This window comes from Panthera pardus, unplaced genomic scaffold (genome assembly GCF_024362965.1).
Source record: "Panthera pardus isolate Hobbes unplaced genomic scaffold, ASM2436296v1 HiC_scaffold_11, whole genome shotgun sequence".
In the NCBI taxonomy this organism is placed as follows: Eukaryota; Metazoa; Chordata; class Mammalia; order Carnivora; family Felidae; genus Panthera; species Panthera pardus.
The window spans coordinates 43,724,970-43,751,054 of NW_026526666.1; the positions used below are offsets into that span (position 1 = coordinate 43,724,970).

The following is a 26,085-nucleotide window of genomic DNA, read 5'->3' on the forward strand; positions in this document are numbered from 1 at the left end:
CATATTTTCTAGATGCTTCCCAATGGAGGATACTTACTTGCTTCTGAATTTATTTCATTTTGTCAATATACCTCTTAAAATGTATCATACAGAATTGTTACCATTTTTTTCCTCATTTGTGCTAGCTATACTTCTATCATTTCAGCAAGAAGTTACATTAGCTTCTTTTTTTAAAAAATTGTTTACTTAATTTTAAGACAGAGAAAGAGGGAGTACAAAGGGGGAGGGGGCAGAGAGAGAGGGAGACAGAGGATCCGAAGTGGGCTCTGCACTGACAGCAGAGAGCCTGATGTTGGGCTGAAACTCCCAAACCATAAGATCATGACCTGAGCTGAAATTGGAGGCTTAACTGACTGAGCCACCCAGGCACCCCTAGGTTAGCTTCTTAAAGGCAGGTACATCACACTGTTGATTTCTACTAAAACTACAGTTATCTACTTTTTTTTTTTTTTTTTCTAAAAGTAATGGTATAAATATGTTCTTCAACATTTTATATTTATACAAGTGATTTTATGATCCTTTGTTGAACTTCATGTCATTATTTTTGGACCTATACATTTGGACCTTTAGATTTCACTACAGTAATACTTTGTCTCCTCTAAAAGACAATCTGAGTTTTAAGATTGCCTTTGCTTATCGTTCAGAACCAGGGAAATGTACCCTACCAATGGTTTTCCTTTTTCCTCAGTCTTAGGAGAACATTTTCAAGGAGGTACTGGTATAGGGTACAGATGTGGAGGACAGAGCCAAGCAGACAGAGCTCTGGCTTTCCTAACCACATTCAACCAGAGCAGGTGTTTTTGTTCTATTTGCTTTTACAAATTAAACCTCTGAAGAGTTAGTCTGAAGAAATAATTCAAGGCTTAAAAATAGTTTGTTTTTTTTTTTTAATGATTTTATTTATTTTTGAGACAGAGAGAGACAGAGCGTGAACGGGGGAGGGTCAGAGAGAGAGGGAGACACAGAATCCGAAGCAGGCTCCAGGCTCTGAGCTGTTAGCACAGAGCCCGATGCAGGGCTCGAACTCACAGACTGTGAGATCATGACCTGAGCTGAAGTCGGACGCTCAACCGACTGAGCCATCTAGGCGCCCCTAAAACTAGTTTTTAAAAATATTGAACTAGGGGTGCCTGGGTGGCTCACTCAGTCGGTTAAGCATCTGACTTCAGCTCAGGTCATGATCTCACGTTTCGTGGGTTAGAGCCCTGCGTTAGGCTCTGTGCTGAGCCTGGAGCCTGGAGCCTGGAGCCTGGAGCCTGGAGCCTGGAGCCTGGAGCCTGCAGCCTGCAGCCTGCTTCAGATTCTGTGTCTCCCTCTCTCTCTGCCCCTCCCCTGCTCACATTCTCCCTCTCTCTAAAAAATAAACATTATATATTGAACTATTTATGATCTTTTGCGGACATTCTAGTTCCATGAATACAACTTACCTTAATTGTGGTGTTTTAATAATAAATGAAAGGAGGGAGGGAAGATTTTGAATATAAAGTAATTAACAAGCAATATACAGAGATGTTTAAACAACACACCAGTTAGCTTTTCCTCCATTGGTTATCCACATCTTCTGACCATTAATAATATATTCATCTCCTTTTTTTTCTGCTTTGGTCTTTATACCAGCAACATCAGAGCCAGCTCCAGGTTCTGTTACACAGTAGGCCTTAAATATATGGAAACAACAGAAAAAAATTAAATATTATTAGACTGTGAATGTTTAAAACCAGGAGTGTATTTTATTTTTCAAGCCACAGTGTTAAATATTTTTAAATACCTAAAAATAGTATGTTCTTAGAGAATCAAATAAACTGCTGAAATGTAAAAACATTTATTTATTTTTTTAAAGTTTATTATTGACAGAGAGAGAGACAGAGAGAGAGAGAACGAACAAGTGGGGGTGGGGCAGAGACAGGGAGAGAGAATCCCAAGCAGGCTCCACAAATGAAGAGCCTGATGTGGGGCTTGAACCCAAGAACTGTGAGATTATGACCTGAGCCAAAATCAAGAGTTAGACACTTAACCAACTGAGCAAACCAGGTGCCCCTGAAAAGATAAGTTTTAAGGATGAGTAAGTGAGGCAAGCAGATCTAAGGCAATAAAATAGCAGTTGTACAGAAGAAAGTACTACAGTTCAGTACTAGAATGTGAAGTGTGAAACAGTTGATCTCAGGGTTGTGAGTTCAAGCCTCATGTTGGGCCTGGAACCTACTAAAAAACCCCAAAAAAACAAAAAAACCCAATGTTGGAGCGTCTGGCTGGCTTGGTCAGTAGAACATGCAACTCTTGATCTTGGGGTCATGAATTCAAGCTCCGTGTTAGGTGTGGAGCCTACTTAAAAAAACAAAAAATACCCCAATACTATCAAGGGTGGATTTAAGGGGGAATAACAAATCATATGGCATAGGTACCAGGTATCTACATTTTACAAATAAGGAAACTGAGGCATAGTGAGACTAATTTGCCCAAGTTCACAAAGCTAGTAAATAGCAGAAGTATCCACATAAGACTGGAGTCAGAGACACAGATTAGAAGGCTTTGCAATAGTACAAGCAAGAAATAAAGCTTTAACTAAGAAACAAGAAAAAATGGAGAGAACTGTGGTGTGAAATCCACAGGACATGATGACTAAATAGGATGTTGGGGAGCTTGTGGGGAACAAGCTTAGGAATTCTCTGAGTTTGCACAGATAGGTTAACAAGGCATAAAGAAATAGAAAACCACAGCATGAATGCATCCAAGATGCATTACCAATGCATTAGGTAAACAGAGCAAAGGCCCCCAGTATAGGACAAAAGCACGGGAATAGGAAATCTCAGGATGAAAACATCCAAGATGAGGTAAACAAGATTAGGTATTCAGGGCGTTAGCACACCTCAACTTCGTACAATAGCAGAAAGCTGCTTTCACAAAAAGGAAGGACCAAAGTAGGTAAACAGGTAAACTGGACTTTAGACTACAGCAGGGTGAAGTTGCCCAGAGCAGAGCCTAGTTAGCAAAAGAAAGGTGCCTTGTTGACCCTGAGGTAGCATGCTGTCTTTCTTGTCCCCTAGGCCAGTTTAGGTAAACAGAGGTGGTGCCTCATGTCTGTTAACAACCTTCCACCCAGTGCCAGGATTTTGTTTTGTATTGACTCAAACCCCTAATACTGAATATCTTAAACCCCCCCTTCCTCCACACCCATGAGTTAATGTTCACAGTTTCATTGTCTCTGTGTGCACATCCATCATGCTTGTAAGCCTTCTGATCCTAATAAAAACGGAGCAAGGACCCTTAGGGCTCTTGTCTCCTCTCAGGTATTAGCCTCTCTTGCATTCTAATCTTGTGTCCGCTCTCTTGCTGGACAAGAGAGAACTCCAGACCCAGAGTCTATGACAGGAGCTAAAGAGGATGTTATGATCACCAAATTTTTTAGTTTAGGCAACTTCCAATTAGGGATAACCTAGAAAGGAAGTAGTTCTAAGGAGTGAAGACAATTTGGTTTGGGACATATTTAGTTTAAGCTATTTAAGTCTAGACAAGAAAAAAATGTCTAAAGGCAAGTACATATAGAAGAGTAAAGCTCAAGGGAGAAGTCAGGGCTGAAATTAGAGTTAATAGACTACCCAACGAATATACTACAACTTAATGCCAGATGAGGAAACGAACTTGATAATTTAAGTCAAGAGTAAAATTTATATAAGTCAACAGTGCTAGGGGTGCCTGGGTGGCTTAGTCAGTTAAGTGTCTAACTCTTGAACTCAGTTGTGGCTCAGGTCATAATCTCAAGGTTCGTGAATTCTAGCCCCACATTCAGCTCTGCGCGGACAGTGCAGAGCCTACTTGGGATCCTCTCCCTCCCATCCTCTCTCTGCCTCTCACCCACTCATGCTCTCTCTCTCTCAAAATAAACAAACTTAAAAAAAATAAGTCAACAGTGCTAATGCTATAAGCTATGTTTACAACAGTATCTAAATAATATAAATAAAATAAAATAATAAAATACCTAAAATAAGAGTGATAGAGAAACACCTGGGTGGGCTCAGTCGGTTGAGCATCCAACTTGGCCTCAGGTCACAATCTCATGGTTCATGAGTTCAAACCCCATGTCAGGTTCTGTGCTGACAGCTCAGAGCCTGGAGCCTGCTTCAGATTCTGTGTGTCTCTGCCTCTCCCCCATTTATGCTCTCTGTCTCTCTCCCTCGAAAATAAACATTAAAAAAAAAAAAAGAGTGATGGAACCCTCCAACCTTGTACTCATCAGTTCATGCTAGAGTATTATATTTACTCTGTATTTCAGAGTGTGGTTACTAATGATGGGACTTTATTGTAAAAATAAAAATTAAAAAAAAAATTGGTGATAATTAGCTTAGAAAAATTTACATGATAACTATATTCAAATATCTCAAGGGCTATACAGCCAAGGGAGAGAATTTGAATTGACAGAACTACAGTGAAATCATTTGAACTTTTACTGAATATCTATTATACTGTGAAGTGGCAAAATTATGAAAAAAATGACAGAATCTTTTTCCTCAGGACCACATAATCTAGAAGCACTTTCTAATTATCAGAAATGTTCCGAATGGAACTACTTCAGCAGGCTCGACTTGCAAGCATGAAAACTGAAAACATGAGCAAGATGGCCTTTTGACAGGGTTGCTATAGAGGGGATTCAGGTGTCATAGGAGTTAACTAGACTGATCTCTTACCTACAGATTTAAAGATGTTTTCAGCATTATAACAACAAAAAATACTGTATCAATGAGCTGTCCAGGAAAGATAATTCTGTAAAGTACTAAAATTTTATTTTAACCACCAGTGGGAATTTTTTCCCCTGAAATATTCTTATTAGACATTTCTCTACTTTATAATAAGGCAAAGTTTTTAGAACTTATGAAGTATACGGATCTGTGTGTTTCTATACAAAATGGCTTGTTACAGATAATTCTTCAGAGTTGTCTTATTGGATTGCTTCCTAGTAATTAAAATTAATTTTATAATGCTCTTTCAGCAGAAGCCTTCTTTTTTATTTCAACTGCAACTTGTTTTCTTCTTTATCACACTACACGGTATTATATATAGTATTATTGTCATTCATGTGTTTCTCCCTTGTGCTGTATCAGAGCTTCCTGAGGGTAGGAAAGGTACACTATTTGGCATCCCTAATGCCTATTAATAAGTATGTCTCTGGCATTTGTCATCCTCACTATTGTAACTAGTTTGATTTATAATATGTAAATGCTGCCATTCAAACCAGAAAAATCAAGTAAATTAGTAATTTTTATGCATAATTTATTTGCTTATTTGCATAATTCTACGCATAGTAAGTTAATACATTGTGGATGAGGATCTGAGAGTCTATCAGATTGTTAACTTCTTGTGACCAGGATCGAAATTTATTCACTTTTATTCCCTGGTGCACAGTATTAAGACATTTGAATGAAGGAGTACAACAGTGTAACCTATTAGTGATGATACCACCACCTTACACTTTACAAAGAAGTTCTGCATTTATTTTCTATTAAAAATTTTTTTTTGCCTTATACTCTAGAGTGATTTCAGGTAGTTTATATAATACATGTTTTTTTTTTAAAATTGCAGTGAGGTGAAAATAAAGATAAAACCAGAAAAAAAAATACTATACCACATGCTTTGGGGTTCAAATAATTACTAATGGAGGACTGTAAAATTAGATCTCTGCTTCCATCTTGCCAAAAAAAACACTAGTTAAAAGTATAACTTTGAGGTGTGAAATGCCTATAAACTGAAGTCTGGCATAGAGCAGGCAATTCACATACTGAGTAAATTAGTGAATGAATGAATAACAGTTAAAGAGAAATGAAGTTTCCTCTGGTCATTAGGTACGATGGAAACTTCTCTAATATATTTTTGCAAAAGGAACACTATTTAGAAAAACAAGTATTTTGTTTTATCTTTAGTATATCCCTTTTGAATACTATACTCCCTATTTTCAGAAGAGACAATGAGGTTAAATGACCAAATGAGATCACATTGCTATTATATGGCTGAGTCAAGACTTGAAGCAAGATTCAGTGTTGTTTCAGTTGCATTCCAGCTACTTCTAAGCTCCACTGGAAATGCATTATTTTATGGCAGTAGTTTTCTGCACCATCACCAAGCTTTTTACAGACTTCTAGGTTCTAAGACCATGCTTGGAAAAGTAAGTTTACTTAAGTCCTGCCCATAACAAGCTTACTCTAACAGTTTAATACTTGTTCCTAACTGTCTGACACTGCATATATTTCAGGTATACATTTAAAATACTTACTCCATTCTTGAAAAAAGAAATATGGTTTCTGTGGGGCACCTGGCTGGCTCAGTCAGTAGAGCATACAACTCTTGATCTGGGGGTTGTAGGTTTGAGCCCTACATTGGGTGTAATAAAGATTACTTAAAATCCCCCCCCCCAAAACCTGAAAATAGAAATATGGTTTCAATTTATTATTTTAATAGTTTATATAATAATATCTATGCAATAACAGAATTACTTTTCATTTTTGAAAGTTTTCTTATACCATATGGTATTGAAAAATAATTATAGTGCCCTTAATTAATCTCCGTACTTGCTTCCTCGGTATATCTGAGGATGTATATCCAGAGTATATCTGACTGCACCAAGCAAGAGATTAAGTCTTATGAATATGCAATGACAGTGTATCTGTACTGCAAAGTTAAATCCAAAACCTTGTATTAACTTCTTCTGTATTTATGTTTACCATGACATTATTTTTAAAAGCCAAAACCTAAGGAATTTAAATATCCAAAAATAGGGAATAGTGAAATAATTTATACTACAGTACATCCATTAGGTGACATATTATAGAGTAATAAATATAATAAAATTTATTTTTTATTTTTCAAAACACAGCAGTATTAATAATTTATACTACAGTACATCCATTAGGTGACATATTATACAGTAATAAATATAATAAAATTTATTTTTTATTTTTCAAAACACAGCAGTATTTAAAAAATTATGTAAGAAAATGCTCATGTTAAACAGGATATAAAACTGCATATATAATATGACTCTAACTATTAAAAATACATTTATATGTATTAAAATATCTGACAGCATGGTTTGTGCCCACCCGAGGACACACACACAAAATATCTGACAGCAAATATAACAAGAGAGGAAGACCACTTAACTTCTTCTTCTTCTTCTTTTTTGTTTTTAATGTTTATTCATTTTTGAAAGACAGAGACAGAGCACAAGCAGGGGTGGGGCGGAGAGAGAGGGGGACACAGAATCTGAAGCAGGCTCCAGGCTCTGAGCTGTCAGCACAGAGCCTGACATGGGGCTCGAACTCACGAGCTGCGAGATCATGACCTGAGCTGAAGTTGGACGCTCAACCGACTGAGCCATCCAGGTGCCCCAAGACCACTTAACTTCTTATCTGAGGGACCACAGTTTTATAATCAAAAAAGTTAAAAATATTTTTTAAGAAATTTAAATAAAACACATTATATGTAGTATAATTTTATAAATATTTATTGGGAGCTAAATGACTGTGTAAATTGTGAATCAAGACATAGTATGTCTACTGACTGTTTTCATTTTCACCCTTGACTTCATATTTTGAGTACATTTACTGCTATTATGCACTAAAACGGGGAAAATGTATAGTAAACCTTTATTAATTCAGAAGTTAGAATAATTTTTACATAAACTGAAGGTATCCATAACAAAATAGCCAAAAAAATGTTTAAAATATTTGAACTATTTTTAAAAACTTTTATCTTAGAAATACCAATTTATAAGTAATAAAATAATTACAAATATTCTTATCAGTACATTCGGGTAGGTTCTGGGCATCTCTATGCTATAATTTTTTACCCTATTTCTAGTATTATATATGCTACAGGATACAATCTAAATTTTCACCCAATTCTTAGACAATACTGAGAATTAGTCTCCTAAACTCTCATTTGTTGAAAAGTTATTAAGAGATTTATATAAATGTTTTTATTAAGCAGTTTGCCTAAAATTCAGGTGCCTAAAATTAAAAACATTGATTTTTAAATGTTACTTTCTACTCTTTCAGACCAATTTTTACCATTTACCTCAAAACTAGTAACCATTTACTCTATTTTGGGATCACAATCACACTGTAGATTGAAAATATATTCAACTGATAAACAAAAGAAGTCAAATTCCTTATGTAAAAACACTTTCAAAATAGATCTTCTGTGTGTGTGTATATATGTATAAATATCTTTTTTTTTTTTTTTTTAAATAGACTCCATGCCCAATGCAGGGCTTGAACTCTGGACCCTGAGATCAAGAGTCACATGCTCTACCAACTGAACCAGCCAGGAGCCCCTGTAAATATCTTTTTTTGATCCAATTTAAAAATTTGTTGAGTAGTACCCAGAGAATGAAATAAAATCTATAAAGATTCTCAAGTCATTCAATCATTCAACAAATAAAATGATAACTTTTCAGTCCCATTAATTTCTTATTAGTTCAAAAGACTACTAGTTCAAACATCTATTGTCGTACGTTCAATCTGAACTTCCTGACACAATCACTCAGTTCTTGAACTGCAGAGTGCTCCGTTAAACAGGTATTTCTTTCCTGGAAATGAGCTAGGAGAGGATTATAACATTTGTCTGGAACCCCAGAAACATCCTAAATAGACAACTTTCTCTTGAAAATAAGCAAGAGGATTATTATGACACTTTCTTGGCATCCCAGAAACATCATTATACCTAAATATGCTGCTAACTTCTGTCTTAATGTGTTCTAGCCCAGTGTATACACATTGATTGGAAAGGAGAAATAGTACCCTTGTTCCCTTCTTTAAATGTGGAAAAAGGAGGGGCGCCTGGGTGGCTCAGTCGGTTAAGCGTCCGACTTCGGCTCAGGTCATGATCTCACGGTCCGTGGGTTCGAGCCCCGCGTCGGGCTCTGTGCTGACAGCTCAGAGCCTGGAGCCTGTTTTGGATTCTGTGTCTCCTTCTCTCTGTGACCCTCCCCCGTTCATGCTCTGTCTCTCTCTGTCTCAAAAATAAATAAACGTTAAAAAAAAATTTAAAAAAAAATAAAAAAATAAAAAAATAAATAAATGTGGAAAAAGGAGTAGCCGCACATACTCACACACATCATTGGCTCCTCAGTCATCCTCCCCAAATACTTCTTTTGTTGTTGATCATTTCCAGCAATGATAACAGGCATTTGCTACCACAGAAAAGTGACATTGAAGAAAGCAAGATATTTTTATTAGGTATGTAAATTTAGAGATTCTATAATTCAAAACCAGAGAACTACTTTTTCCCAAGGGGTAAATCCAAAGAACTGGCCTTTATTCTTCCTTTAAGACAGTTAAAACCATAAGGAAATAAATCTGTTAGTCCAGTATTTTCATGAAAGTTATACAGGATTTGTCAGTAATATAGTATGTAAAAATCTACTGTAGTAACATGCACAAAGAATTAAATTTAGGTAAATGATGTGGTATATATGATCAAGTCTCTTAAGAATTGCTCACTAAATTCAGCACTGCCAGCAGTGGCAATAAGCCATCCTGAACCTTCTCCTGAATGCTGGGTTTTCGCCTTGCCCTTACCTAAAAACTGCCACTGAAGCAGCAGCCAAAGTGTACAGTTTCCCCACAAGGACAGGGAGGACTACAAGTACGGAGACAACAGGGCCAGAATGATCAATTCTGGGAATAAGAATTCTAGCCTTCACTGCAGAATCTTGTGTTCATTTTAAAGAAAATTGTGTTGCACCAGCTAACCTAACCTAGCATTACTATCTCATTAACACCTGAGTTATACAATTAATTTTATAAGAAACTTACTTACCCCCAAAGAATTTGCTTCAATACAAGTCTGAACCCCTGTACATCCATAAGCCAATTCTTCAGTAATTAAACAAGCATCAAAAATTCCAAGTCCAAGACCTCCTGTAGTATCAAAATGTTTAAAGGCCCATTATAATGTGTAGTATTTTCTCATCAGAAATAAAGGTGAACTATTTTAATTTTTTTTAATGTTTATTTATTTTTGACAGAGAGAGCGCAAGCTGGGGAGGGGCAGAGGGAGAGGGAGACACAGAATCTGAAACAGGCTCCAGGCTCTGAGCTGTTGGCACAGAGCCCAACGAGGGGCTCGAACTCACAAACCATGAGATCATGCCCTGAGCCAAAGTTGGATGCTTAACTGACTGAGTGACCCAGGAGCCCCAAAGGTGAACTATTTTAATTAACAAGAAACTAAAAAAGTGTTCTGGGTAGCACAGTAACAAATTATATTTATTCAAAATAAGTTTTAAATATTTCAAAAAATTTTCTATTTGTAACCTGGACCTGTCTTCCTGTTTCAACTGGATTTTGTAAAAACTTGATTCAACTGTGCCAAAACTTTGGCTCTTTTACCTGAAGGAGTGACAACCTCACAGGAAAAAAAAGTCTTAACAAAATGTAAAATCAAAGGTAGAATTAATTGCAACAAACCAACTCTAGAGAGAAATTACCAACGTTTAGGGATAAAGTTATAGTTGAAACCAGTTTAAAGAAGGAAAAATGCCTCTAGGTATTAGTACAAGGTTTCTAACAGCAGGCAAATACTGAAGTCTAAAGAGAAAGATAAAGGCAAAAAGCCCTTTATCATAAATGACTTACATAAATGGCAACTAATATTTGAAAGACTAAGTAGAGTTTTGCAATTTTTTCCTATTCATATACATTCTAGGATTAAAAATGTGAACAAAGTGGGGCTCCTGGGTGGCTCAGTCGGTTAAGCATTGACTCTTGATTTTGGCTCAGGTCATGATCTCAAGGTTCATGAATTCAAGCCCCTTATCAGGCTCATGCTGACAGTGGGGAGCCTGCTTGGGATTCTCACTCTCTGCCCTTCCCCCACTAACTCGCTCGAGCGCGTAACCTCTGTCTCTCTCTCTTTCTCACAAAATAAATAATCTTAAAAAACAATGAGAACAGAGGCCCTTGGGTGGCTCAGTCAGTTAAGCATCTGACTTCAGCTCAGGTCACGATCTCGCAGTTAGTGAGTTTGAGCCCCGTGATGGGCTCTGTGCTGACAGCTCAGAGCCTGGAGTCTACTTGGGATTCTGTGTCACCCCCTCTCTCTCTGCCCCTCCCCCACTTGTGCTCTGTCTCTGTCTCTCAAAATTAATAAATAAATGTTAAAAATAAATAAATAAAATGTAAAAAAATGTGTACAAAGCTTACCACAACTCCCTGGAATGTGTGTATTCATTAAACCAAGTTCCCATGCTTTTTTAATTAGGGGCACAGGGTACTAAAAGGAAAGAGAAAGGTAAAGAAAACAAACAAACAAAAAAAAACAGTTACATTAAAATCTAGATAATTCAATTATATAATCTTATAAAAATGTAAAAAAAACTTTTTTCTCCTTAAAATGCACATAACTACCTCGCCAGTTTTATCATACTCTGCAGCGACTGGGATTATTTCTTCCCTGGCAAATTTACGAGCAGTAGCTTGAAACTCTTTTTGCTGTTCAGTGAGCTCTAAAAGAAAGTCATTTAGAAAACATTAAAATAAGACAATGAGCTGAGGAAAAAAGTCCTATGATATTAGTATGTAAAAATTTATAATGGAGTCTTTAATCCTTGATTAACCAGAAAGTCCACAAATAAACCACAAAGACCACAATGCACTTTCAGACTAGCAAGATTTCATTGTATAATATAAACAAAGTTATGTCAACACAAGTACCAAAGGAGGTAGGTTAAGATTTCTAGCTTTTACCAAGGGGTAACAGATATAAACTCGTTTTTCTCTTCCAATTGGTGAGGGTAAAAAAAATTTTGTTTTTACTTATTACTAGTTCCTAAGCAGACTTACCAAATGTTTACTAACACTAAAATGAAACTAATATGTAAGACATGCTCTGATCTCAACAATCAGTCTAGGAAGATGAGACATGCTCGGTGAGACCATAAACCAGCAAAACTTGTTCCAAAGTGTAAGGGTTAAATTGTAGTGTTAGGGCTAACCTGTAGCCTTGAGAAATAACAGCTTTGTTTTAACAGTGTAGGTTAAGAGATAACAGCCTTATCCTATCAATCAAGGGAACAAAAGTTCAAGGAAAATCAACTGGATTAGTGTTGTGGCAAGGGCGTGTCTGAACTGTTTCCAACCCCAACTGGGAACTATTTCTTTGTTCTGTTTCCAGGTGAAGATAAGACGATATGGTCGGCTATAAAAACTCTGTGTCCTGGCTGTTCCAGGACGCACTCTGATCAAGAGTGTCAGTCCCAATCACTCGGCCTTACCTCTCACTGCAATATACTTTGTTGTGACTGTCACTGGTGCCCGTAGCATTCTGTTTCAGGAGTTGTGTGGATGCAACACAAAGTATCATGTAAGAATCCCAACACTATAATTTCAAATTTTACTCTTCCTTTAAACTGAGATAATTTAAGGTTATAAAATTAGCACAAAGCAACTAGTAAAATGTGGGACTGTTTCTCAAAAGTTAACAATAACATAAAACTCTAATTCAATTACATAAAATATGAGGTTCTGTTGTTATAAAATTAATGGAGTGAATAAGGTGGCTGGACTGAGGACTGGAGCCAGTCATTTGCATTTTTTTCCTTTCTTTCTTTTTTTTTTTTTCTATGTAATTTTTTTTTCCAGGCATAGAATTCACTGATTATTCACTTACATACAATACCTAGTACTCATTAAAACAAGTCCCCTCCTTAATACCCATCACCCATCTGGCCCATCTCCCAGCCACCTCCCTCCAACAACCCTCAGTTTGTTCTCCATCATTAAGAGTCTGTGGTTTGTTTTCCTCTCTTCTCTTTTTTTCCCCCTTCCCATATTCATTTTTTTAAATCCACACTGTTACAGGGTTTTAATGTGATTTCATCCAACATCAAAGGATAGGTAAGATTCAAAAGAGATAGAGGGTATTTTGGGCAAGAAAAATAAGAGCAAAAGCAAAGAGATAAGAATATCAGCAAACATGCTCAAGACTATAATCATTTATAGATCAGAGGGATGTGAGAAATAAAATGTAAAAGACATGAGAATTTTGGTGTTGAATCGAATAGCCTTAAAATCAAATCTTTCATTTTATAGATAAGGAAACAAAAGCCCAGAATGAGGAAATGATAGCCCCACAGTCTTCCAATGAGTTAGCAGTAAAAGTATACATAAGAGTTTCAGTCACTGTTTTCTACATCACAATTTTTTTTTTTAAGTTTATTTATTTACTTTGATGGGGGTGGGACAGAGAGAGGGAGAGAGAGAATCTGGAGTGGGCTCTGTGCTGTCAGGGCTTGATCCCTCCACCTTGAGATCATTGACCTGAGCCAAAATCAAGATTTGGTCACTTAACTGACTGAGCCACCCAGGTGCCCCACAATTTACTTTTAACATTGGGGCCAGCAGATACTAAGGTTGTAGGTGAATAAAAAAGAGAGGGAAGGCAGAGACCTAGTTTGTATTATTTATGGAGAACCTACTTAAATACAGTCATGCTGTACTAGGGATTTTACATATATATTAATCTTAAAATAAATCCTGTGTTATAGACATTATCTCCATTTTATAAAGAACGGGATACAACTGCTCATAGACATTATCTCTATTCCTTTTCTTAAGTTTCTCAGCCTCCCTCCTAAATACTATATCTATCTCATCCAGTTACCCAGCATACCACCAGATTTCTCCTGCTGGTGTCTTGCTACTGACTATGAATCTGTATGTGACAAACTGAAACTAAATAGCACTTATACTTAACCTATGTTAATAACACAGTAAGAAAGAAAACCCAGTGGCCCAAGCTCCTATTCTCACATGGCTTGAAATTTTTAACTCTAAAATACGTTATAAAGAAGCTAACAATCTTAAAAAATAAAAAACAAAAATGATAACCCTAGAGAGCTTTGAGTTTGTCATTTGTACCTGGTTAGGAGTTAGTTATCTGAGCTGCCTTTTACCTATTTTCTGAGATCAAGAAACCAAAGATAATGGCTTCAACTAAAAGAAAGGTAATAATTTTGAAGCAAGACGCACTTTAGGAGACAATGGATGCTAAAAATAGCATCCATTTTTTTTTGTCTAGGGTCTTCATTTTAGAGAGGAAAGGGGAAGAGAAATCTTACCCCTTTCCCTTCCAACACAACATGACTCCCTGATCCCAGACTTGAAACCTATCAATTGGCATCAAAACTGCAGTGCAGATACAGCAGGGCCAAAACAGGCTTTGGCTTATTAGCAGGAAGCTAACACTGTATATCTAAATGTTCAAAATATATCTTTTGCATTCAAATTTCTAACTTGAAGACTATCTGTATCAGTAAATTTGTTGTTTATTTAGGGCTACAAACTTAGGTAAAAGGGCACAGATATATATGTCTCCTGCTAACGCAGATCTATGTGTAGGATATTAGGTTGAAAAAGAAAAGGAGATCAGGAAGAATGGGTGTGACTGACTGAACAATCTGTGGATGGTCACTGGCTCTATTCATTACTAGACATTACTAAATGTTTACAAATACATAAATTCCAGACAAATACATATACAGAGCTGCATATATACAACAACTATGTTTAAAATCAAAAGACAGAACAAAACATACCAAAATTAAATCCCAATCCTGGTTCACGTCGTAGGGCAGCTTTTGTATGCTGTGATCTCCAGTCAGAATGAGAAAGACTTTTTAGGACCTGTAAAGGACAATTTTATTAAAATAAATTGGATGAATTAAACATCAAATAAGAGAATACTGACAATTACAAGTGAGTACAGCAACTTCTGTGATTTATATTCAATAAGTCATTACTTAAATGCCTTCAACTATAATTTGATTTGTATATTAAATAAGCCACATACCAGATGTCTGAACATGTATTGCAGAGATTTTTTTTTTTTAAAGTGATGAAAATAAAACTAATCAATAGTATTAAAGTGGAGTGTCTCTAAGACAAATAATAGTCAGGGGTAGTATCAGACTTAGGACCGCTTTTCTGGAAATCTCACATACAAGCTCTAGGACATCTGTGATTGAGAAGCTGGGGAGAGAGCAACAATAGGATGGTGTAGTCTATCAGCTTTGATACCCTGTCCCAGGTGAGCCTTGCAGGTATGCCTTTGGGAATTGTCCCTTGGAGGATTCCATTTTCTACTATTTAACAAAACAAATTAGCCTAAAACTAGTTCTATTTATTTTCTGCTGCTGTCTGTAAACATTCTTAGAATATTCTAAGACACACTATAGCAGTCACCAGTTTTGTAAATAAGATTTTATTGGAACACCATGTCTATTGCTGCTTTTCCAGCATAGTTGTATAGTTGCCAGAAACCACATGGTCCACAAAGCCAAAAATATTTATTGTCTCTTTACAAAAAAATTTGCCAACCCTGTTCTAAACTATTAATAGGCTACTTTTCTTAATATCTGGAATATACTCATATTTCATAAAAAAAAGTATAATCAGATATACATGTAATTATTCCTTTGCAATCCATTATTATACTCATGATAGTTGAATATACATAAAAGTAATCATTTGCATTTATTTAAGTTAATGGAAAGCATACTAGAACTCCCAAGTATATGTTTGAGGACAACAAAATCACACAGTTTACGCTTCAAAGTATTTGATGGAAATATCCATAGGCAATTCTAATATTCCAAAGAAAAGAGAAACTGAACAATATACTAAAAGATTAAGAACTAAGGGGTGCTGGTATGCCTGGGTGTCTCAGTCAGTTAAGCATCCTACTTCGGCTCAGGTCATGATCTCCTGGTTCACGAGTTCAAGCCCCGTGTAGGGCTCTGTGCAGCACAGAGCCTGGATCCTGTTTTGGATTCTGTGTCTCTGTCTTTCTGTCTCTCTGTCTCTGTCTCTGTCTCTGCCCCACCCCCACTTGCACTCTGTCTCTCAAAAATGAATAAACATTTAAAAACAAAATTAAAAAAAAAAATGGTGGAAAGCCTCAGTGGCTCAGTTGGTTAGGTATCCAACTCTTGGTTTCAGCTCAGGTCATGATCTCATAGTTCCTCAGTTTGAGCTCGGAGTCCAGCTCCAGTGTCAGCCTCAGAGCCTGCTTGGGATTCTCGCTCTCCCTCTCCCTCTCTCTCTCTCTCTGTCCCTCCCCTGCTTGGACTCTCTCTCTCAAAATAAATAAATAAACTTAAAAAAAAAAAAGAACTGAACTTACATTTTTGGAAATCTGTAAAAACTGTCTATTTTGTAGATGACCACAGCTTACAAAGAGAACCATCTACATTTAACGTGACATTATGGATAGTCAAATATCGTGAATACCCTTTCAAAATAATAACACTTTATACAATTTCGAAAAGAATAACCAGAGTATAAAAATACATATTTTCTTTGCAATTTTCATTAAATTTATTTTGGCAGTAAAACATGGTTTCTCTAATGCTTACTGTTCAAACATCATAGATGAAACCTGTAGTTGTTTACAGTCACATTCCACAATTAATTCACTGAATCTCCAAGTCAAGCCTAGGATTAAGGCACTATTTTTATTCCTATTTTGCCTATGAAGAAAGTGAGACTCAGAAAGGTCAAGTGAAATTGGACAAGGTCACTGTGCTATTACATAGTAGAACCAGGATTCTAACTGTAGCATTTACTATAGAGAATCCATACCATCAACCACCTTGCTATCTGTTCTTTCAGTTTAAGTCTCCTATTCGGTTAGTACATTCTAAAAAGAAAAACATCCCACAAAAATGAGACCAAAAAACTTGGCTCTTCTAAGTGTGTGTTTACATACTACTGAACAAAAATTAGACCTCACAAAGTAAGTAAGTCTGCCGAGACTTTAAATACAAAAATTATTAGTGGAGGGGCACCTGGATGGCCCAGTGGGTTGAGTGTCTACCTCTTGATTTCGGTTCAGGTCATGATCCCAGGGTTGTGGGATCAAGCCCCGCATTGGGCTCTACCCTTGGTGTGGAGCCTGCTTGGGATTCTCTCTGTCTCTGCCCCTCTCCCCCCACTCACTCTCGCTCTCTAAAATAAAATTGAAAAATTAAAAATGAAAATGAAATAAAAAAGAAAATTATTAATGGACTTAAAATAATTTATAAAAAGTTTACATATTATTTTTCAGGAAAACGTTATATAAAATATAAAAGTAGCTACACCCTGGGGACAATCCCCATCAATCTAATGATATAATAATGTTATCCATTTAGAGAGGTGACTTAGTAGACAGAATATAGAAATTGTAGATTATTTGGATTTAGAATGGTTTGTGTCTAGACTCCCCAAGTATTTTTGAGACACTGGACCAATTACAAACTTCCCTGTAGCTTCTTTTCAAACTTTGAAAATGAGGCTTTTCTTACTGGATAATTTGTTGAGATGATTAAAATAAGAAAATGTCTTGGAAGCATAATGCCATATAAATACTGATTTTATTACTTTGGGATCTCTGCCCAGAACAATGGAATTCCAAATCTCCAAGAGATGGCAACCTCAGTCAAGCATCAATTCTGCAATAATAGCACAACTATGTATTTTTAAAACTGTTTATGTATTTTTGAGAGAGAGAGAGAGAGAGCGCAAGACAGCATTCGTGAGCAAGCAGGGGAGAGACGCAGAGGTGGGGTGTGGGGGGACGGGGAAGAAAGAGAGAATATCCCAAACAGGATGGAGCCCGATGCCAGGCTGGATCCTACAACCCTGGGATCATAACCTCGGCCAAAACTGAGTCCTAAATTCAGCCAAGTGGGCCACCCAGGTGCCCTCCCAGCACAATTATAATTAAACGCTTTCGCCCATTTCTTAGGAACGTAAGAATCTTAAATTTTATGGGAGTGTCAAAGATGAGATACAGCTGTGTAAGTTTTCTGGATCAGGTTTTTCTATATACCTTATTGGAGATTGAGAAATCGGATCTTTTTTTTCTGGTGTGAGTTAAAAATAATTTTTAAAATGCCCAGATTTCTGCCTTCAGAGCCCATTAACGTGTATAGCAACAACAAATATTGGGCAGCAATCCATTAGAATTATTATAAATTCTAAAGCTACTTTTTTGGGGGCCAAGAACATAACTTTCTTAACTCAATTATTAAATACATTAAGTACCCCAAGAAGCAGCTGCTCTACTTTCCTTTTCCTCCGTAACTTTGCAAGCACTCAAGATACGAGTATCTGAAATCTGCGCTTTCTAGCATGTATCAATTGCATGATGACATTTACTTTATGATTTCTTCTTGGGCTGGAGGCATAAAGCCAGTAGAGAGTTTTCTCAAAATATACTGCAAAAACATGGCCTTTGCTCGTTCTGAGATGCCTGCCCAATTTAGACACAGTTTACCTTCGGGAAAGGGTGAGATTCCTGGGGGAAGTATATGGAGAGTTCCTAGGCCTGAGGGAAAATGAAGGACGTTCCGAAAAATGCCTACAAAGGAACCGACGAGTTGCGAAGATGATAGGGCAAAATTGAAAGCCCGGACTGGATCATAAGAGAAGAGGGTAAGCGTGAAAGCAAGGCGAGGATCCGGACTTCAGGCCCGCAGCCAACGGTGAGGTCAGGAAGGCCAAGGCGTCCGAGATAAGCTCCTTCCTCACCACAGCTTCCTACCCTCCCGGGGAAGCGCCTCTTTTCGCCCCAAGCTTCCGCCCCCCCAGCCCCCCCCCCCCCAAACGCCACAACCACCATTCCCCAACCCCACCGAGCCTTGCTGTCTCTCACCCCGCAGCATCGCCTAAACATCGCTGCCATGGTTGACTCTTGATCCTGCTGCTTGGTCTCCAATTCTCTGCGCAGCTCCGGGACTCTAAAGGGGTCCTCCAACCCAGAGGAGCGACACCCGTCTGGCCCCGCCCACACCCTGGTCCCGCCCGCTGGTGTGGACGTGGGTGGGGAGCGGGTAGCCTAAAAAGGGTACCGTAAAGGAAAAGGACGATGGGGGTGGGGGGCTGCGTGCTCGCTCCGAGCCAGCGCGGACCAGTAGGATCTTGGGCGGTTTGGGAAAGAGTGTCTAACGACCTCCTTTGGCCGACGTGTCCCAAGGGGTGGTCCCGGAAGAGGCTTCACTTCCCTCGGGCCCACAGAGTTTCGACAGCGCGACCTTTCGAGGACGCGGAACCCTTGAAGGCTCTCGGAGCCGGGCTCGGCGGCGGGAGCTGGAGGGTGGACCCGCGCCTAAAGAAGAGGAGCGAGTGCGGCGCGGGGCCTGTCGGGAATCTGAGTGAAAGGGAGCGGCTAGGGTGCGCAGTCCCCAGCCAGTTCTGGTGGTAAGATGCTCTCCCTGGCCTCGTCCCAGAAACTTACCAATCCAATTTTTTCTGCCTAAGTATTACAAGTACATTTTATTCTCGAAAGCTCGGCCGAAGCCATAGTATGTGCTGTGTTTCAGAAAACAAACGGGAAATCCCTTAGGTAAATTCGACCTTCCCGAGTATTCCCGAGGCTATTTATTGCTACCCACGTGTGTGGATGTGGACGGTGTCCTTGGAAATAAATTGAGTTTATTTAAAGCTCCTGGCTCAGCGAATGAATGAATGTTGGGCGTGAATGTCTGCCCGAGGAATTCTATTTAAAGTCACCCTCTCTTCCTGTTAGACCCTGAGTTCGCAGTGGGTAAGGTGTGATGTTACAGTGTTGGGGGATTTGTAAAGCTGTCCAAGGTTTGGCTAGCTTTTTGTGAAAAAGCTAGTAAGAACGCCACCGCAAGGAAGGAGTGTAAATGTTTCCCATAATCCCCAGGATTTTTCATTTTTATTGCTATCATCCAAGTTTAGGGTCTCATCACTCACCACTAAATCCTGTAAACTTGCTTAACAATCTTTTTTGCCTGATAAGTCAGGCCATTATCTCATTCTAATTTAGCTTTTCAATTCCTATATTCTGTTATGGTAGTCCCCTACAAGAACCTTCTACCTTTTCATCTGGGGATTTATAATGTATTTACTGAGACTGGGCATAAGGCAGAATGTTAAGTGCTAAATTAAAGTACCAGGGAAATTCGGAAAAGGAAGAATTCAATTGGTCCTGGAATCATCAAGGAAACATTCAAATAGGTGGGTAAAACACAAAGTGGACTGCTAAAGTTGGGTAGGAGTTAGTAGAAAAAAAAAGATTTGACTATGCATCTCTAGTTTTTTCTTTAAAAAAAATTTTTTTAATGTTTATTTATTTTTGAGAGACTCAAAGCATGAGCAGGGAGGGGCAGAGAGAGAGGGAGACACAGAATCCAAAGCAGGCTCCAGGCTGGGAGCTGTCAGCACAGAGCCGGACGTGGAGCTTGAAGCCATGAACTGCAAGATCATTACCTGAGCCAAAGTCAGACGCTTAACGGACTGAGCCATCCAGGTGCCCCTAATTTTTTCAATTTCTTATTCTGAACATTTAAGCACAATGAAGATGAGCAAAAAGTTCAAATCAGCCATATGATTTTATTACCTAGATTTAAAAATTGTTCTTGTCCACTCGTGGGATTTAAAAGACAAAACAGATGAACATAGGGGAAAAAATAAAAATTGTTGTCGCACTTGTTTTATTCATGTGTGCGTGTCTGGTGTCATTTAGTTTTTGTCAGAACCATAAGTTGTAAACATTAAGACACTTCATTTCTAGTGGCGCTTGCATGGCTTGGTTGGTTAAGCGTCTGACAGTTGGTTTCAGCCCAGGTCATGATCTCATTGGGCATGAATTAAAGCCCTGTGTGGGTCTCTGTGCTGACAGCATGCAGCCTGCTTGGGATTCTTTCTTTCCCTCTCTCTCTGCCCCTCTCATGCTCACGTGTATTCATGCTCTCTCTCTCTAAATAAATAAATAATCTTTTTAAAAAAAGATTAAAAAAAGTTCTAACCAAAGTTTAAGATAAGGTGACTTTAAGCCAACCTGATTTTTTTTCTCTTTGCTTTTTCAAATAATACTTTTGTTTTCCCTAGCAATAGTAATAAAGCCATACATACTACATTATTATGAAAAATGATTTCATAGAAAAGGTATTTATGAAAAAAAATTATGATGATACCTCTTCCAAACCTCTGGGGATCACTTAAGGCTTTGTCAACCTTGACAATGGAAAACCAGGATCTCTTTCACTGACACTTCCGTTTTTAGAGCAAAGATTATACTTAAAAATTGTTGATCCCGCTTTAAACACTAGGTGTAGCTATTTGGCTTAGATCCCAGGAACTAAGACTCAATGGTGAATTTTTCGGTTAAAGACCCCTTTCTTTTATGTGTGAAGGATTAATCTGTATATTCATTTTTAATTTTTTATTTTTATTTAAATGCTTATTTTTGAGAGAGAGAGAGTATGAGCAGAGGAGGGGCAGAGAGAGAGGGAGACAGGATTCAAGACAGGCTCCATTCTGACAGCAACAAGCCTGATGTGTGGCTTGGTGAACTCACAAACCATGAGATCATGACCTGAGCCAGCTGGGATGTTCAACCAACTGAGCCAGCTAGGTGCCCCATGTATGTTCACTTTATTTTTTAACCTGCAGGTTCAGAAATTTAAAATCATCAGTTTTCCCCAAATAAGGTCAGAGCGTAAACTAAGATTCTGGTTTGGACCACAATATGTAAAGGAGCTAAGATTCACCAAAGGAAAAACCAGCCTTTCTAGTGTGTATTCCTCAAACCAGAAAACAGAGAAACATGCTAGGAGCAAGGGTAGGATTTCCTGGATCCTAGGAACTGATAGAAGGATGAAGAGAATTCTTATAAGATCAAATTAGGTGCATACTGCTTAGTAAATGTTACCTTCCCAGGGAAAGGTCTTTAGAAACCTTTTCTGTCACTGTACATCAGTTTATATTGTATTCTAGAATTTCATATAAATGGAATCATAGTAAGTACTCTTTTCCAGCTGGCTTCTTTCACTTACCACAATTGTGAGATTCATTCATACTTAGTGTATCACTAGTTTGTTCCTTTTTTGCCAACTGCTATTCCATTGGATATAGCACAAATTGTTGATAGACATTTAGGTTGTTTCCAATCTGGGAGTATTACAAATAAAAATGCAGTAAACATTTGTGTGCAAAAGCAGACATTAATACAGTAGAAAATAAGCAGTGAAATCAACAAAATCAAAAGCTGATTCTTGAAAAAAAGTAATCATAAAAGTAATCATAAAAGACATGCCTCTAGCAAGACCAGTAAAGATAAGAAATGTTTAAGCAGTTTTAGAAAGTATAAGAGTTAACCATAGATTAAGGGAGATTTTTAAAAATATTTATTTATTTATCTAATCTCTACACCCAACATGGGGCTTGAACTCGTGACTCCAGGATCTAGAGTCACACATGCTACTGACTGAACCAACCAGGCATCTCCAGATTTAGGGAGGGTTTTTTTTGTTTTTGGTTAATTTTTTAGTGGAGATTTAAAAAAAATTTTTTTTTAATGTTTTATTTATTTTTGAGAAAGAGAGCACGAGCAGGTGAGGGCAGAAAGAGACAGGGAGACACAGAATCCAAAGCAGGCGCCAGGCTCCAGCATGTCAGCACAGAGTCTGACCTGGGGCTCGAACCATGAGATCGTGACCTGAGCTGAAGTTGGATGCTTAACTGACTAAGCCACCCAGGCACTCCTTTAGTGGAGATTTTAAAATATCACAAGAAAATGCTGTAAGTTTTATGCCAATAAATTTAGGAACAGACAAAAGATACTTTTCTAGAACTCAGTAGAAATCAAGAAGAAAGAAAGAAAAGGCTGGAATAAGCATTAACCACCCTCCCAACTATCCTACCTCCAGATGGTTTGTAATAATTCTTTCCTATATGAATGTTTTGAATCGGTAATGTTATTTCAGCATATGGTTCCCTTATGTCTAGTTATTGTTTTTTTCTAAGTATTTCTAAGTATTTTTCTAAGTATTTTTCAAAAATTTATTCATTAAAATAGATTTCAGGTAGTCAAAATCTCAGCATTTACTGTTTATCTCCTATCTAGTCTAAGGAGTTAGGATCCAAAGTGATACAAACAGCTCGGCTGGTTGCCTGTGGAATATTGCCTTTAGTTTGGAATACAGGGCCTATAGAGTCCACAGCTGAGCTGGGTTGTTACAGAAACTCAAAACTTGCTAATGGGATTACCTGTCAACAGAATTATCAGTGAGTGAATTGGATGTAGCTGAAAGATCAAGTCTTCAACTTGAGAACCAGTTTATACTTCCCTGAGAGCTGTGTATATTTTTTTTTTAATTTTTTTTATTAAAAAAAAAATTTTTTTTTTAACGTTTATTTATTTTTGAGACAGAGAGAGACAGAGCATGAACGGGGGAGGGGCAGAGAGAGAGGGAGACACAGAATCGGAAACAGGCTCCAGGCTCTGAGCCATCAGCCCAGAGCCTGACTCGGGGCTCGAACTCACAGACCTCGAGATCGTGACCTGAGCCGAAGTCGGACGCTTAACCGACTGAGCCACCCAGGCGCCCCCTGTGTGTATTTAATTATAGGGATGAAGAGTCATGAACTCTGACCAGGAAAGTCTCATGGATTCAAAGTTAAAACTCTGAGATCAAGGTTATAAGTGACTGAGTGGTATGCCACAATCATGGTGCAAGAAAACCTTATCCAGATCTAGGGTTAGCAAAGGCAAGTTTAGGCATAGGCAAAGTACTTAAGAACAGAGAAGACAGTGGAACTGGCACCATGGCCAATTGTTTTCACAAGGTCTAAACTGACTTCTATTCAGAATAAGAATGATTCATCAGATTATAAGTACTCATTAATTATTTAAAAATCTCAAAAATAAAGGTAAGTACGTATGAGGAAGAAAATAAGCAATGGTTAATGTTAATATTTTGGTATATAGCTTTTAGATTTTTCTCTGCATAGAACACACATTCATAATGTTTTTCTTACAGAGTTGGATTTTATTACATATATAATTTTGTATGTGCACTTTAAAAATGTAATAGATCAGAGGGCACCTGGGTGGCTCAGTTGGTTGAGCACCTTATCTTGACTCTCGATTTAGGCTCAGGTCATGATCACAGGGTTGTGGGATGGAGCTCTGTGTCGGACTTGTGCTGAGTATGGAGCCTGCTCAAGATTCTCTGTCTGTCTCCCTCTGCCCCTATATTATATACATATATGTGTGTGTGTGTGTGTGTGTGCATATATATATATACTGTATATGCATATTCTTTAGCCATGGAAAAGAAGTAAATCCTACCATTTGTAACAACATAGATGGAACTTGGAAGTATTATTCTGAGTAAAGTCATAGATAAATACTGCATATCACTTATATGTGCGATCTAAGAAAAGGTGAACCCACAGAAGTAGAGACTTTCAGGGCCTGGGGGCTGGGAGAAATGGGGAGATGTTGGTTAAAGAGTACAAACTTCCAGTTATAGGTGAATAAGTTCTGGGGATCTAATCTATAACATGGTGATTATAGTTAGTAATACTCTATTACATACTTGAAAGTTGCTAAGAGAGTAGATCTTAAGTGTCCTCACCATAAAAAAGAAATTTTTATTATTTGGCACGATGGAGGTGTTAGCTAACACTATGGTGGTGCTGTATATATTTACAAAATCAACATGTTATATACCTTAAACTTATACAATAATGTGTATCGATTATATCGATATGTATATTGATTATATTAAAGATGGAGAAAAAAATCATAGAAAATAGTCAGAGACCAAGTATTTGAATTATCACCACTTAAAAAAATTTTTTTGTTTACTAATTTATTACCTTTATATGTACATTTTTGAAACATACTTAAATACATATGGTTAAATGACAAATTTAAAACTTTTATCTTTAGCTTTAAAATACAATTGCCTTCCTGAGAAACTTAACAGAAGACCATGGGGGAGGGGAAGGGAAAAAAAAAGAGAGCCAAACCATAGCAGACTCTTAAAAACTGAGAATAAACTGAGGGTTGATGGATGGTGGGAGGGAGGGAAGGGAGGGTGGGTGATGGGCATTGAAGAGGGTACCTGTTGGGATGAGCACTGGGTGTTGGATAGAAACCAATTTGACAATAAATTTCATATTCAAAAAATTAAAAAAATACAAAAAATACACTTGCCTTATTAATATGTAAGATATTTATATATATTACATTCATCATCTTAATATAATTTTAATAGTTCCCTTGATAAACAAATGGATAAAACATATTCATCCTTTTATATTCATATCTCTTTGTAATGAGTATATCACCCATTTTAGCTACATTTTTAACCAAAGTAACTAACTTCTGTATTCTCAGTCACAGAAGAACTAGGAGATAGGTAACTGAGAATTACCTATCATAGACAAGCCCTTTAGCCCTGAAAGGAATCTAATGAAAGTTGCTTATTTTCTATGAATACCTATCTACATCTCTTTTATATTTATAAAGTATAAGTGCAAACATGACCATGTGTATTAGACATGACCTAAAGGTATTTACATATCTCTTTTAAAATAGAGGTACCTGGGTGACTCAGTCAATTGAGCAACTGACTCTTGATTTCAGCTCAGGTCATGATCTCAGTGTTCATGAGTTTGAACCCCACATCGGGCTCTGCATTGACAGTGCAGAGCCTGCTTGGGATTCCCTCTCTCTCTCTCTCTCTCTCTTTCTGTTCCTCCCCTGCTTGTGCTCTCTCTTTCTCTGTCTCTCAAAATAGATTAATAAAGTTTTTTTAAACTAGTAGCTAATGGATGATGAAAATGTATATAATATCATACATATGTATGATAAAACTATGTTTACTTGTTTTTGTATTCTGTATTTTATGAATTTACATCTACTTATGAATTGTCGAGGTAGTCTAAGGCTATTTTAACTTAATGAACTTAATTTAACACTAGTCAAAGTTTTCAGTGAGTTAGGAATTTTGGAAATCTTGTTTGAGGTTGATCTTTAACACAATCTGTTGATCTTAATTATTCAAAGAACTATGATATTTAAATTTTGGGGGGGAGGGGGGTCCTGGGTAGCTTAGTTGGTTAAGCATCCAACTCTTGATCTCAGGTCAGGTCTTGATCTCAGCATCATGAGTTCAAGCCCCATGTTTTGTTTACTTTGTTTGGACTCTGCTGGGCATGAGGCCTACTTAAAAAAAAATTTACAGGCAGTATGAACAGAGATACTAGAACTGTATGATTTGCAGTGTTG

The 26,085-nt window shown here is 37.5% G+C and overlaps 1 protein-coding gene across 1 annotated transcript in view; it reads right to left on the minus strand.

The window, feature by feature from the left end:
- Window positions 1-18,848, minus strand: part of ACADM (acyl-CoA dehydrogenase medium chain) — a 33,088-nt gene extending 14,240 nt beyond the window's left edge. Inside the window, exons 1-7 of the mRNA XM_019448855.2 lie at window positions 18,688-18,848; window positions 14,588-14,675; window positions 11,400-11,497; window positions 11,196-11,265; window positions 9,811-9,911; window positions 9,101-9,181; window positions 1,527-1,657 (exon numbers count right to left, since the gene is read on the minus strand). Coding sequence (XP_019304400.1) covers window positions 1,527-1,657; window positions 9,101-9,181; window positions 9,811-9,911; window positions 11,196-11,265; window positions 11,400-11,497; window positions 14,588-14,675; window positions 18,688-18,717 — 599 coding nt within the window. The 5' untranslated portion in view covers window positions 18,718-18,848. The remainder of the gene's footprint in view (window positions 1-1,526; window positions 1,658-9,100; window positions 9,182-9,810; window positions 9,912-11,195; window positions 11,266-11,399; window positions 11,498-14,587; window positions 14,676-18,687) is intronic.
- Between the last annotated feature and the right edge of the window lie 7,237 nt (window positions 18,849-26,085).